Below are 13,795 nucleotides of genomic sequence, written 5' to 3'. Positions count from 1 at the left end.
GGTGTGAAAGGGACATATACTGGGGGATTATCTACCAGGGTCATACTTTGCTTTTTTTTTTTTTTTTTTCTTTTTTTTCCGGAGCTGGGGACCGAACCCAGGGCCTTGCGCTTGCTAGGCAAGCGCTCTACCACTGAGCTAAATCCCCAACCCCCATACTTTGCCTTTAGAAATGTGATGAGATGTGGAACACATTCCTCCAGTTTCTAGCATCTTTTTTAACTTCCAGGGCTAGGCAGAATGGAAGCAATTATGTGTTGCAATTTGTTTCTGGGAGTCGGTGGGAATGCTGACAGTTTTAATTTACACACTAATGTTGGAAAAACATTTTGAGAGGCAAAGTAATAGAAAGGTCTTTGTAACAGAGAGACTATGGAGAAAAATAGACCACTCTGAACAGCAGACAGGAAGTGGCTGCCCACTGTGGGTGACGGCCAGGCTCAGTTCCTCAGAAATAACCCCCACCGTCCATCATCACTGCAGTAAGACACCATGCAATGGACTCACAGCCTTTTATTCCATGGCTCTGCCGTCAGAGAACGGCCTAACATCACAGTTTACGAGCTGTTGGCCCCAAAGTCTTGGTTTCTCCTGAAAACCCTCCTGCTTGAATACCTGTTGCCATTTGCAAGATCAAACAAATCTCTGAAACACAAAGTCTAGGTTAATAGATTTAACTAACAGCCCATTTAGACACTCTCATTGGAACTTTTTTTTGTTTTGAGACATGGTTTTGGTATGTAGCCCTGGCTGGCCTGGTATTTACTGTGGAGCAGTCTAGCCTGGAACTCAGAGACCTACCTGCCTCTGCTTCTCTGCCCCCCCCCCCCCCCCGCCCCTGACCATACACACATCTGGTAGCCCACAAGTGATGAAATCCCAGTTCTGGAGGATTCAACACTCTCTGCTAGTGCCCTGGGCACCTACCCGTGGTATACACATATAAACTGAGTAATTCGATCCGTGCGCCACCACACCTGGCCTGAAATGCAGGAATTTTCACCAAAACATCTTGGCACAGGAATATTACAAGGCTCTCTTCTGTATGTGACAGACCTTCAAGTTCCAGAAAGGATGAAGATGTGAACAGGAGACACGGTTTACTGGCATTTAATAACTGCCCTTGTAGGGCCTTACGGTGATGGCGGCATTGGGGAAGCAGATATCACTCAGGCTAATGAGCACTGGAATGGTGCACTGGCACCACGGCTAACCGCTGCTGAGGGAGGAAATGCAAAGTAACTGCAAAGCAGGTCTTCTACCTCTGCTGAAGACGGTGAGGCTCCATGAGCTGCCGTAACTGAGGTGCCCAGAGTGTCAGACTCTTAACAGGGGCAACTTTCCATAGAGCAGAAAGCTGTAACAGTAAGTTCCTCCCATGCTCATCTCGTGGTTCTGTTTTCTCTTTGCTTGAGAAGGGCTTCACCAAGAAGCCCTGGCTGGTGTCAACCTCGTCTCTGCCTCCCAGCACTGGGGTCACAGGTGTATGATACCATACCCAGCCTCCTGGTGCTGGTCTTTAAGGATGGTTAAGGCTCCCCAACATTAAGGGTTTCAGACTGACATGAGTCTTCTTCAGATGAAAAATACCTCTAGATTCCTCAGTTTACTGGGGGAGCATTAGGCAAAGGACAATCTCACTATATCTTAAAACTCAACATAACGATTCGGTAACTAGGTATTAACGCAAAGGAACCTGAAAATAGGAACTCAACATGTACTCGTGCAGAAATGTTCTTAATGGCACTGTTCACAAAATCTGAAAACAACCCAGATGTTCATCAGACACACGGCTAAACAAAATATAGTATTCATACAGGGTAGTATTAGTCAGGCACAAAAATGAAGTTTCAAAGTGTGTTACAATGTGAGTTAGCCCTAAAAATACTGCATGAAAAAGCCCGATACATAACCAGGAACACAGGGTATAATCCCATGTAAAGTTCATATGCACTGTCCAGCTGTAGAGACGAGAGAGCAGCTCAGAGGAGGCTGGAGGCTGGAGGAAGGCATCTTGCTCGGAGTGACTGGAATAGACACAGGCTCTCCTGCATGAATGATGGGCATGACTTGGTGCTCGGGTGGGAGCTGCACAGCATCACTGAATCTACACTGTGGAACTGGGACTTCTGGGTAATATGAACTTCTCTCTACGGAATGGGGGTGGCACACACAGCACCGCGGGTTACAGCGGTGATCAGCTTTCTGGGTGTTCTACACTGAACGGCGAATAGAGACAGCCCACTGGTAAGGCCCAGCAGTGCTCATCTAAGCACTGGCTTCTTGGGAGGAGGAGTGGCTAGAAGAGTCTGAGCCTACGACTCCAGCATGGGGACTCCTGCTCACTATTTATTTATTGTATAAGTGTGCATATATGTGTGTGTACATGTGTACACATATGGGCCATGGAACATCTGTGGAGGTCAGAAGATACCTTGTAAAAGTCAATTCTCTTCCTTCATCAGGTGGATCTGGGGATTAAACTCAGGGCATCAGGAATGGCAGCAAGCACCTTTACTCACTGGGCCGTCTTGTTGGCTTATAGACCCACACCTCTCAAAGAGTCCAAAAGACATTACAGTTCCAAATAAGGCATTTACATAGCTGAGGTCCCCTAATTTGTCCAGTTGGCAAAGCACCTAGTAGAACTTTAGTTTATAAGAAGCAGTAAAAATGTTTTTAATTTGTATAAAGTGCAAAAAAAAAAAAAAAAGAATAATGAGAAATACACAAAGGACTACAATGCAGGCGAGGCCTGGAAGGTTTGTGTGAGGGCGAGGCTCGAGGTTGCCCATGCAGAGCTATGGCTCCCAGGGAGAAACCTGCTTTCCTCATGACTTTGTGTTTCTCCCCAAACTGCACAGTTGATAGTAACTTGCTGTTACCACCCTCAGAGCTGGCAAGAGGTCACACACAGAGGGCTTCGGGCTGCCATTTCCCCACTGAGACCAGGCAGGGGGTTAAGTTACTTCAGGAGGCTCTCAACAGGGCTCCCATTGTTGCTTCTTAGGAACCCAGAGATACAATGGGGCCCATTCATGCTGCCCACCACCAGGCTGGGAAGAGGCCTCAGTGCCCATTCAACTGAGTTAGGTAGGACACTGAGTGTTCAAAGACGCCAACTTGCACAAATACAAGTTAATTATTATATTAAAAAAAACCTCAGAAACAGTACAGAAGAAAGAAATAAAACTTGGATTCAGGACACCTGAGCCCCAGCCTCAGCCCTGCATCTAGAGGGACTTTGGGCAGATCAGATACTCTACATCTTGGTTTTCCTTGTGTAAAAACAGAAAGCTTTGTAAGGTTCTCCAGATGCAGGGTGGCCAGTGACACCACTGTGCTGTTCATCACAAGGCATGCAGACAAAGGCAGGACAGCCGCTAGCTCGCAGCTCTCACCCTATCAGCACTAAGAACAAGACATCTTAACAGAACAAACCGCGGTGAACAACGTCCCTCTGTCCCAACAAGTCTGGGGTCATGTAAGAAGGGAGAGGCACAGAGAGGGACGAGGACCCGAAGCAGAAGCCACACCGAAGTGTCCAGGTCACCTGCTCCTGGGCTGTTGCTGCCTGTTGAGAGTCTCTCCTCTTTGCACCGCCTGAGTCCTCAGGATGGAAGCACCAAGTGCAGGACGGACGGGGCTGCCCGGGCCAAACCCACCGCGCTGTCATTTCTTGGCTTTTTCAACCTCGAACCCTGCCAGAGCAAGGACCTTGTCTCCAGAGCCTACGGGAAAGACACAAAATAAAAAGGTTACTTCAGATGCAGTTCCAGCCCAGGTAGGAAGAGAGCAGAAACAGATGTATTAGCCCTACAGCGTCCCTGATGGCCGCCTCTCCCTCCCGCGCAGTCCAGCTAGGAGAATGGCTCACTGGTGAGGAATCTTAACTCAGCTCCAGGTATGAAAAGCACATGCAAATCTTAACGTAGGTCTACAGTTACCGCTGCTGGAAGGCATTCTTTTTTTTTTTCCCCCCTGGAGCTGGGGACCGAACCCAGGGCCTTGCGCTTCCTAGGCAAGCGCTCTACCACTGAGCTAAATCCCCAACCCTCTTTTTTTTTTTTTTTTTTTTAAGATTTATTTATTATATATAAGTACACTGTAGCTGTCTTCAGACACACCAGAAGAGGGCATCAGATCCCATTACAGATGGCTGTGAGCCACCATGTGGTTGCTGGGATTTGAACTCAGGACCTCTGGAAGAGCAGTCGGGTGCTCTTAACCACTGAGCCATCTCTCCAGCCCGCTGGAAGGCATTCTAAAGTCATCTGTGGGGGATTTGGCTCAGTGGTAGAGTGCTTGCCTAGGAAGTGCAAGGTCCTGGGTTCGTTCCCCGAAAAAAAGAAAAAAGAAAAAAAAAAAAAGTCATCTGTGAAGCTGGGGATATAAGAGCTAAAGAGAGCTCAGCAGTGAGGAGCTCCTGCCGGAGGACCCACTCCTCAGGATAAATCAGTTCTGTAACTCTAGGGGAAGGGGACCCAATGCCCTCTAGGACTCCTAGGGCACCAAATACAAGTAACCAAAACAGTCATACATGAAAAATTTAAAATAAATAATCCTTACTATTAAAAAAAAGCTGGGATTGTTGGTGTGTACCTACGGGGTCTGTTACTTGGGGGCTAATTGAAGATAGGTGATTTTAAACTTCCTCTCTGTGTATGGGTGTCTTGTCTGTATGTAAGAATGAGTCCTATGTGTGTGCCTGGTACCCACGGGGCTAAAGGAGGGCCTCGGGTCCCCTGGAACTGGAGGTCCAGATAGTAGTGAGCTAGCACAGGGTGCTGGGAATTTAACCCATGCCCTCTGGAGGAGCAGTTTGTCCGTGCTGTCAGCTGATGAGCTATCTCTCCAGTCCTATGGCATGGAATATTTTGGAAATTCATCTGTCTTACTTTATTTTTATTTTAGAATATGGAGCTTGGTGTGTGGCACATGGTCATGATTCCAGCACTTGGGAGGTCAAGGCAGAAAGATGCTGAGTTCAATGCCAGATGAGGCTCCTATGTGACCAGGGAGATGTGTGGGGGCCAGAAGGGCAGCTCAGAGACTAAGTGTGGTTAGTGCTCATTCACAGACTGAATTAGGACCCATGAGACCCCACATTACAAGTTCAGAAACAGCTTCAACTTTAGGTTCAGGGATCTAAGGCTCCATTCTGTGGTGTCTGCATACGTGTGTATATACACACCCGGTTCACACGTATAAATAAAAAGTGAGTATTTTTTAGAAGCATGAAATAAAACCAATAAAATAGATTTATGGAGAAAATAGTTGGCTGGAGAGATGGCTCAGTGGTTAAGAGTGCTGGCTGCTCTTCCAGAGGACTCACGTACAGTTCCCAATACCCACGTGGGTAGCCCACAACCTCAAGTAAGTCAAATTTCAGGAGATCCAATGCTTCCTCTGGCCTCTTTGGGTACCTGCACTAATGCACAAACACCACCCCCAGAGACGCACATAATGCAAATTAAAAACAAAAATCACACTTCACTGTAAAGAAAAGGTCACTGCTGGGGTTGGGGATTTAGCTCAGTGGTAGAGCGCTTGCCTAGGAAGCGCAAGGCCCTGGGTTCGGTCCCCAGCTCCGGAAAAAAGGAACAAAAAAAAAAAAAAAAGAAGAAAAGAAAAGGTCACTGCTGTCTATGCATATTCTCTGTCATAGAAGCCCAGCTTTCAGAAATACGCACGAGGTCCTGGGCTCCATCACCAACATCACTAAAAAAAAAAGTACTTTCACCTTAGAGACCCTTTTACAATTGAGAGTTCTTTCATTTTCCCCTCAATAAACCTATGTTTACTCAGAAAAAAAAAAGAGAGAGAGAGAGAAGAGAAGGAGTAGCCTGGTGGTGGTGGTGCACACCTTTGATCCCAGCACTCAGGAAACAGGGACAGAAGAGAGGGCCAGCATGGTCTACAGAGGGAATTCCACCAGAGCCAACGCTATATAGAGAGACCTTGTCTCAAAAAATAGATAAATAAAATAAAATAATAAAAAAGAAAGGAAAAAGGATAAAAGGGAAAGAAGAGGAGGAGTGACTTCAAGGAAGAGAGGATAGAGAGAAGAGGGCCAGCAGGGAGGGAGGGAGGGAGGAACATGAGGGCGCTCACTCACCGAGCTCTGTGGAGACTTTTTCAAACTGGCTGAGCACTGCACCTGCGTTGGCTGACAGGAAGGCCTCATCATCATCTGTCAGCTGCACGGATGAGACAAGTTGAGTGAGTAGGGGCAAGTGTGAGAGCCAACATGGGCAAACATGTGCAAACTTGTGTGTCCTAGGAGCCACAGTGAGGACGGCTCAGGGCTGGGGAGATGGCTCAGTAGTTAAAAGCACTGACTGTTTTCCAGGAGCCAGCTTCAGTTCCAGCACCACATGCTCACATGCTGGCTCCCAATCATCACAACTCCAGCTTACACACACACACACACACACACACACGCAAAGCATTCACACACATCAAATAAAGAAACCTACAGACATTTTTTTAAAATGCCTTAGGTCTACAGAGCACATCACAAGCAGTAAGTTCTGTGTCAAGTACAGTTCTACACAGCACACTGAAGCACACGCCACTACCTTCTCCCCGAGCTTCCTGAGAGCTGTCAGTATCTCCACCTTCTGCTGGGTATGCAGGTCTCTTTCCAGCTTCCCCACCATCAGATCTCGGTCCATCTAGAGGGATGAATGCAAGGCATGTGCACGTGAGCAGCCATTCTGTGCAGAAAAGCCACCTTTTCAGACCTACCTCTTAATCCACAACTACTGGGTTAACATAAACTATAGAACTGATCAGAATGACAGGCAGTGGCAGTGCTGTCAGGTGAGTGCTTGGCTTTAATTACCTGCTTGTTTGTTTATCTATTGGTTTTTCAGGACGCCATTTCTCTGTGTAGCGCTGGCTGTCCTGGAACTCACTATATAGATCAGGTTGGCTTCAAACTCAGATCTGCCTGCCTCTGCCTCCAGAATTCTGCAATTAAAGGTGTGTGCATCACTACCTGGCCAAGTTTCTGAAAAATTTCTTTTCTTTTTTTCGGAGCTGGGGACCGAACCAGGGCCTGAGCTAAATCTCCAACACCAAGTTTCTGAAATTTTAAAAAATTACCTTCATTTACCTACATGCGCATGTACATGCCTGTGAAGTCAGGGACAACTCCTGGGAGTAGTTTCTCTCCTACCATGTGGGTCTAGAGATGGAAATCAAGCTCAGGACAGGCCATCAAGCTTGGTGACAAGTGTCCATACACACTAAGACGTCTCGCTGACCCACAACAGTTTTTACAGTCCACTTTTGTTTTTCAGAACAAAGTCTCAATCTGTACCTCTCAGGCTGACTTCAGAATGTGTTGGTGACCCTCCTGCCTCGGCTTCCTGAGTGCTAACATTATGGACATGAGTCACCATATCAGACTAGTTTTAAAGCATTTTAAAATTATTACTAGCATTGTTTTGTTTGTGTGCGTGAATGCCTGTGTATCTGTAGAAATGTGTGTTTTCCACAGTGTACACATGGAACCCAGAGGATAACTTCGTAGCGTCTGTTCCCTCCTTCCACCTCTACATGGGTCCCAGGCCCATCATGCACTGACCGTCTTGCTGACCCCTAAATCCGAGTCTGTAATGCAGACACTGTTTAGCTGTAAACTCCACAAGGCCACGGCTCCCACTGGAAAGAAGCTGCCTTCTACAATTTTTACTCTCTTAGGACGGTCTTCTTCTTCACTTTTTCTTTTTACAATGTCTATGTGTGTGTGTGGTGGTGTGTGTGTGTGTGTGTGCACACGCGAAGAGGTCAGGAGACAACTTCACAGAACGGCTCTCACTTGCACACTTCGGTGGGCTGAGGGACTGAGCTCCAGTCTTCAGGTTACATGGCAGGCGCCTGCACCCACTGAGCCCCTCAGCACCGGAGGTTTGTTTTTTTTTTTTAAGGTTTATCTGTTTTGTTTTTTTCTTTAAAAGATTTGTTTATTTATTTTATGAATATACTGTAGCTGTCTTCAGACACACCAGAAGAGGCCATCACATCACATTACAGATGGTCGTGAGCCACCATATGGTTGCTGGACTTGAACTCAGGACCTCTGGAAGAGCAGTCAGTGCTCTTAACTGCTGAGCCATCTCTCCAGCCCAAATGAATTCTGAGCCTGAGTATTTTGTCTGCTTGTCTGTATGAGTACCCTTGCCTCCTGCCTCCACTTCCCAATATTAAAACATATACTACTATATCTTGTCAAGAAATGAGTTTTTAAAACTAACCTGGAGTTTCTTGGTTTGAATGGGGTATCAGGCTCCTGGGGGCTTCGCTCAGTCCTTGTTGGCAGAAGCCCCAGTCAGGTACTAACACTGTGGACATCCCACCCCCTTTGTTAGTTTTCTTTGTGACACTGCTTTCCTCTGCAGCTTGAACTCAAAGCAATCCTCCTGTCTTGGCCTCTGAGTGTTGGGATCACAGGTGTGAGCCACCTTGCTCTAAAAAAATCTTAAAATGTATTTAATGTTTACTCAGCTGGAGATTTAATCCAGTGTCTTGTTCAGGCTGGGCATCCATGTTTACAGGGCATGTGTGGAGCTCAGAGGACAAGGACGGTTGGCAGGCATCAGTTCTCCCGCTGGCATGTGGGCTCAGGCTTGGAGGCCTTCACCCAAGGTGCCACTTCACTGGCCTACTTATTTCCTCCAGACAGGGTCTCTTATGTTGTCCAGGCTGGCCTCGAATGATCCTCCTTCCTCTGCCTCCCAAGGACCTGGGTCCGAAGTCAGCTGTGTCACCTAACCCACACGACAGCCACAAGTAGAAACTCATAATCACCTTCTAACAGGTAAGAGACCAAGGTACAACGCTGAGTGAAACGCCCTGCCAAAGGTCACACCCACCCAGAAACAACCTGCCTGCCAAGGTCACACCCACCCACTAAGTACAGAAGGGACTCAAGCCCAGCCAGTCTCCTCTAAACCTGTGCTCTTTCCCGTGTGTGCTCTGTGTGCATGTGTGCATGTACACGTGTGTAAGCCCAGTGGTCATGTCAGGCATCTTCCTCAATTCTGTTCCCTTTATTTTTTGGAGACAGGGTTTCTCACTGACAAGAGCTCCAGTCATCCTCTGGTCTCTACGTCCCAGTGCTAAGACCTCGGAGGTATCCTGCCTTGCCAGGCACTTGGCCAGTTGAGCCATCCCTCCAATCCCTAACACATATCCTTACTTCTTTCTCTTAACTAAACTACCTGTAGACGGAAATTACCTGGTAGGCCATAACTATATTCAAATCCATAACAAGACTTCTAGAACTAACAGGTGTATAGAGATGTTTGATAGGAAACCAAAAGAGAGAGGGAGGGAGGGAGGAAAAGAGAGAGAGAGAGAGAGAGAGAGAGAGAAGGAAAGAGAAAGAAGAAAAAGAAGAGAAAAAAGAAAAACAGAGGGCAGTAAGTTTAATCCAAGTACTCAGGAGATAGAGGCAGGTGGATCTCTGTGAGTTCAAAACCACACTGAGAAACCCTGTCTCAAAAACCAAACCATGGGGCTGGGGATTTAGCTCAGTGGTAGAGCGCTTACCTAGGAAGCGCAAGGCCCTGGGTTCGGTCCCCAGCTCCGAAAAAAAGAACCAAAAAAAAAAAAAAAAAAAAAAAAACCAAACCAGAACAACAAAAAGCTGTTTGACAGGCAGGAGACTCAGCTCAGTGGTTAAGAACTGTGTACTGGGGGCTGGGAATTTAGCTCAGTGGTAGAGCTTACCTAGCAAGGCCCTGGGTTCGGTCCCCAGCTCCAAAAAAAAGAAAAAGAAAAAAAAATACAAACAAATCTGAAAAAGAAAGGAAGATGCTGGCAGTGTACACACAAAAGCAGCTGATGCTGATCCCAGCAAGATCTCAAGTTACGGCCCCAGATGGTAAGGGAAAAATATTAAAGATGGAGGCCAAGTAGAAGTGGTTGGAGGTGATTCAAATACCCACCCAGTGGTTAAACATTCCTTTATAATTAATTATAACTGTCCCAGGTAGCAACTATTGACAATCGAGTGTGGCTCTAACACCAAGTGACCAGACTCTAAAGCACGGGCTAGTACAAGAAGTGAATCCATGGCTTGAAGAAACACACAGAACCACTGGAGCCTCGTGAAGAACTTACCTCAGCCAGCCTTGTCCGAAGTTGACCTGGCTGCTTCTTCGCAAACAATCTGATGACTTCAGGAGTTTTAAAGGCCTGGCTGATAGCTGCCTGAATGGCCTAGAAACAAAGGAATGCAAAAACTAACCAAATACCCCACACAATTAGATCTGCAACAATTCACTGGCGACATCAGTTTCATTCGCCATTGCTGAGCACGTTACTGGGGCTGAGCAGGCGTAAGATCAGGATGCTATCTAGTAAGAAGCTGACTAGCAAACACTCCACTCCTTTTTCTTTCTTTCATTTAACTTTTTGTTTTGAGGTGTTGGGGATAGAATCTAGGGTCTTGTACATGCTAGGCAAGTACACTTCCACAGAGCTTCATCCTCAGCCTTCAAAGTAGTCTACCTGAAATATACCCACAAAACAAAAAACAAAAACACATTCACTTACACAACCCACACAGGCTCGTAATACACTCATGCACACATGCACACACACAGAATAGAATTCCTCTTACCAGTTGCATTCCACTGAGTTCATCTACCAAAGTCATATTTCCTGACATAATCTTCTTCAGCGAATCGTTGAACTCACTCAACTGCTCCAAAGTTTCCTTTTTAGTTTCTTCATATTCATCCCCATCGAGCTCCTCCCTAAATCATAGCTCACATCAGAATGCAGAAATACCCAGAAGTTTCTAAGCATGAAAATCTTATAGTTGTTCTAGAGCAAGGCTGGAGGGAAACACAATGACTAGTGGTACACAAATCCACACTTCTGGCATTTCCGCTGCCTTTCAGTGAGGTGAAACTCAGGATGAGAGCACATTACATCCCCTCGCCCCCAAACAACTTTTACCGGTATGAGTAACACTTCAAGCACACGGTAACTTCTCTTACGCATCAATGGTAAAACCTAGGGCAAAACAGTACACAGAGCCAAACCTCAACTTGTCTATTCAGCTTCAGAGAACCACTGTACAGTGCTACTAAGATATTTATAGAGAGAAAACAAAATAAAGTGCCTGGCATCTACTTATAGCTCAACAGCTGCCATCAGCATCAGACTCTTCGATGGTAGGAAGCACCTTGTACCCTGCAAGCAACAGCAGCACATCTGCCATCTGAGTAGAAGGTTATTTTAATAAGCAAACCGCTTATTAAATCTTTACCTCAAGTAACAACAGCTCCGCTAAGTGAAGCACTTACCCGGGACAGGCACTGTTTTCTCTCCTTCATTTTGACATTTATAATATCCTTGCAAGGATACTAAAAGCTATAATTATTAGTTGGCTTGTTTTCTTCTGCTTTATTGAAACGGTCTCATATAGCCAGGCTAATTCACCGTGTAGTCAGGTAGGACCTTGAGCTCCTGACCCTCAAGTACCCATCTCCCATGTGCTGGGATTACAGAAGTGCAGCACCTCCCTTTCCCTCCCTCTTCTCTGATGCTGGGGATTGGGTTCTAGCATGTTAGGTACCCGCTCATCCACAAAGCCAAGCCTCGCCCCCCAACCCCCAGCCCAATCATACTATTGTTAGCAATTAGCAGGGAGTTCATGCTAGGCAAAGCCGTTTAAAATACTAAAGACAAAGTAAGCGTTGTTATTTCCAGGACTTAAGTATTTTAAGTCTTCTACATCTGAGGCTTTATGACTACAAAGCTTGACAAGTTTGCTTCTACAGACAGACAAAGTGCTGTAAAATATGACAGAGGAGACCAAAGTCACACGCCAGCTTGCATCCATGGAGCTTGACATCGCTTCTTACAAACAGGAGTTTACAGAGTAAGAACATATAGTTATAACTTACCTGCATTCCTCCAGATCTTGTAGCTGCTGCATCAGTCTATCTAACTGCTCTTCTAAATTCTGCTTTAGTTTGCTTGTCTCCGTCTTTCCTCTGGAAGCCATTTTAATCACTGTAAGAACAGTAAGCTACATGACTACATTGTATTTGGTTACATGAGTACATTTGCATTGGGAAGAGTCGACATATCAGTGGAATTCAACTTTAAGAAAATCTAAAATGCTGGGTGTTGGTGGTGCATGCCTTTAATCCCAGCATTCAGGAGTCAGAGACAGTCGAATCTCTGAGTTCAATACCAGTGTGGTCTATAAAGAGAGTTCTAGAGCACCCAGGGCAGAGAAACCCTGTCTTGAAAAACCAAAAAAGTAAAAAGTAAATTATAAAAATATAAAATGAAGAGCTGGAGAGATGGCTCAGTGGTTAAGAGCACTGACTGCTCTTCCAGAGGTCCTGAGTTCAATTCCCAGCGACCACATGGTGGCTCACAACCATCTGTAATGCAATCCAAAACCTCTTCTGGTGTGTCTGAAGACAGCTTACAGTGACTCATATACATAAAATAAATAAAAAATTTTTAAAAAAGTAACTTTCAAAAAAATATAAAATGAAAATAATATATTACATCTAGGATTTCTAGCATTACAGGTATGTGCCAACATGCCCAGACTTTTTTTTTTTTTCCCCAGAACAGGGGATTGAATCCAGAACCTCATTCCTAAGCAAGCACTCTACCATTAAGATAAATCCCCTGCACAGGGAGTTATTACTGTTTAACAGAAAATCTACCTATCTCTTCTTGGGGGGAAAGGGAAGGACCAGAATACTACATAAGCACTATTACCAGGACACACTCCCAAGCCGCAAAGTCTCAAAAAGCAAAGTTATTCTGAATAAATTAAGGAAATATGGAGACTTGTTAACAAAACCAAGACAAACCCTTTAACCACACACTACAGATTTAGGCCAGAAAGATTTAACTCACTGGCACCACCTAGTACTGAACAGAAGTGATGCATTTCCTTTGAGACTGCTGAAAAGGGCCAGTTGTCATCTGGAGTGGTAAATATTTATTCACGCTCACCGGGCTTCTAGTATTCTGTACTGTGTACGGAGCTGATGGGTCTCAAATTGTACAAATCGCCAACTGTTGGAGCTCTGGGTGTCATCAATTTGAGGAAAGCGAAGCTGTTATAGAGTTTACAGGAGGCTCAAACTTCAAACCTCCTAGGGGTGGAGTTGGCTAGAACAAGGTAAACTGTTACCGTTTTATTTGCTATGTCTGAACTTGGCCTACTGAGTCCAGAAAACTTCCCTTTAAGCAGACTGTAATTAAAATACATTCTCCATTCCTAGGAAGGTGCAGGAGAGGCCACAGAATCCCTGGACTGTGCCTCCTGTAGCTTTTGCTGAGGTTTCCTCTGGGTGAGGCCAAAGCACACTGCACTCAGGGCACGGCTTGAGGAAAACTGTCACAGAAGCACGAACAGGCAAGGGCAGAAAGCACACCTTCTCGGGGACGGAAGGGAGCAGCGCTCGGCCCAGGACCACCGGAACAAAAATAAACTGCCACGCTCGGGCGCCAGTCTCCTCCTCGCGGACGAACTCCAAGCTCCGGTCTGCAGGTCCCGCCAAGGCCGGGCTCCAGCAGGCCCAGTGGTCACCTGAGGTGGCGGGGAGTCCTACGCCTGCGAAACGCTTCTCGGTCCTCCCTGATGAGAAACAGGACAACCTCCTTCTGCTATGGCGTCCCCGCCGGCCGCCGGCTAACAGATCCCAGAATTTGGAACCAGGAGCCCCGCCTACCTGACGCCCTGGCCGGGCGGACCACATGGAGCGAGCACTTCCGCTGGACTCGCGCACTTCCGGCT

The 13,795-nt window shown here is 46.3% G+C and overlaps 1 protein-coding gene across 9 annotated transcripts; it reads right to left on the bottom strand.

Annotated features, from left to right (window-relative positions):
* Positions 1 to 495: 495 nt before the first annotated feature.
* Positions 496 to 13,766, bottom strand: Lzic (leucine zipper and CTNNBIP1 domain containing). Of its 9 annotated transcripts, none has more exons than XM_087550258.1 (8): positions 13,731 to 13,766; positions 13,009 to 13,636; positions 11,931 to 12,039; positions 10,637 to 10,772; positions 10,135 to 10,233; positions 6,582 to 6,677; positions 6,119 to 6,200; positions 496 to 3,731 (listed from the first exon to the last, which is right to left on the bottom strand). In XM_087550258.1, the coding sequence occupies exons 3-8, from the start codon at positions 12,029 to 12,031 to the stop codon at positions 3,673 to 3,675; spliced, it is 573 nt and encodes a 190-aa protein (XP_087406384.1). In that variant the 5' UTR covers positions 12,032 to 12,039; positions 13,009 to 13,636; positions 13,731 to 13,766; the 3' UTR covers positions 496 to 3,672.
* Between the last annotated feature and the right edge of the window lie 29 nt (positions 13,767 to 13,795).

Source organism: Rattus norvegicus, chromosome 5 (assembly GCF_021556685.1).
Source record: "Rattus norvegicus strain SHRSP/BbbUtx chromosome 5, alternate assembly SHRSP_T2T, whole genome shotgun sequence".
Classification (NCBI taxonomy): domain Eukaryota; kingdom Metazoa; phylum Chordata; class Mammalia; order Rodentia; family Muridae; genus Rattus; species Rattus norvegicus.
Note: the sequence above shows the minus strand (reverse complement) of the source record. Positions and strands in the feature narration are given on the sequence as shown.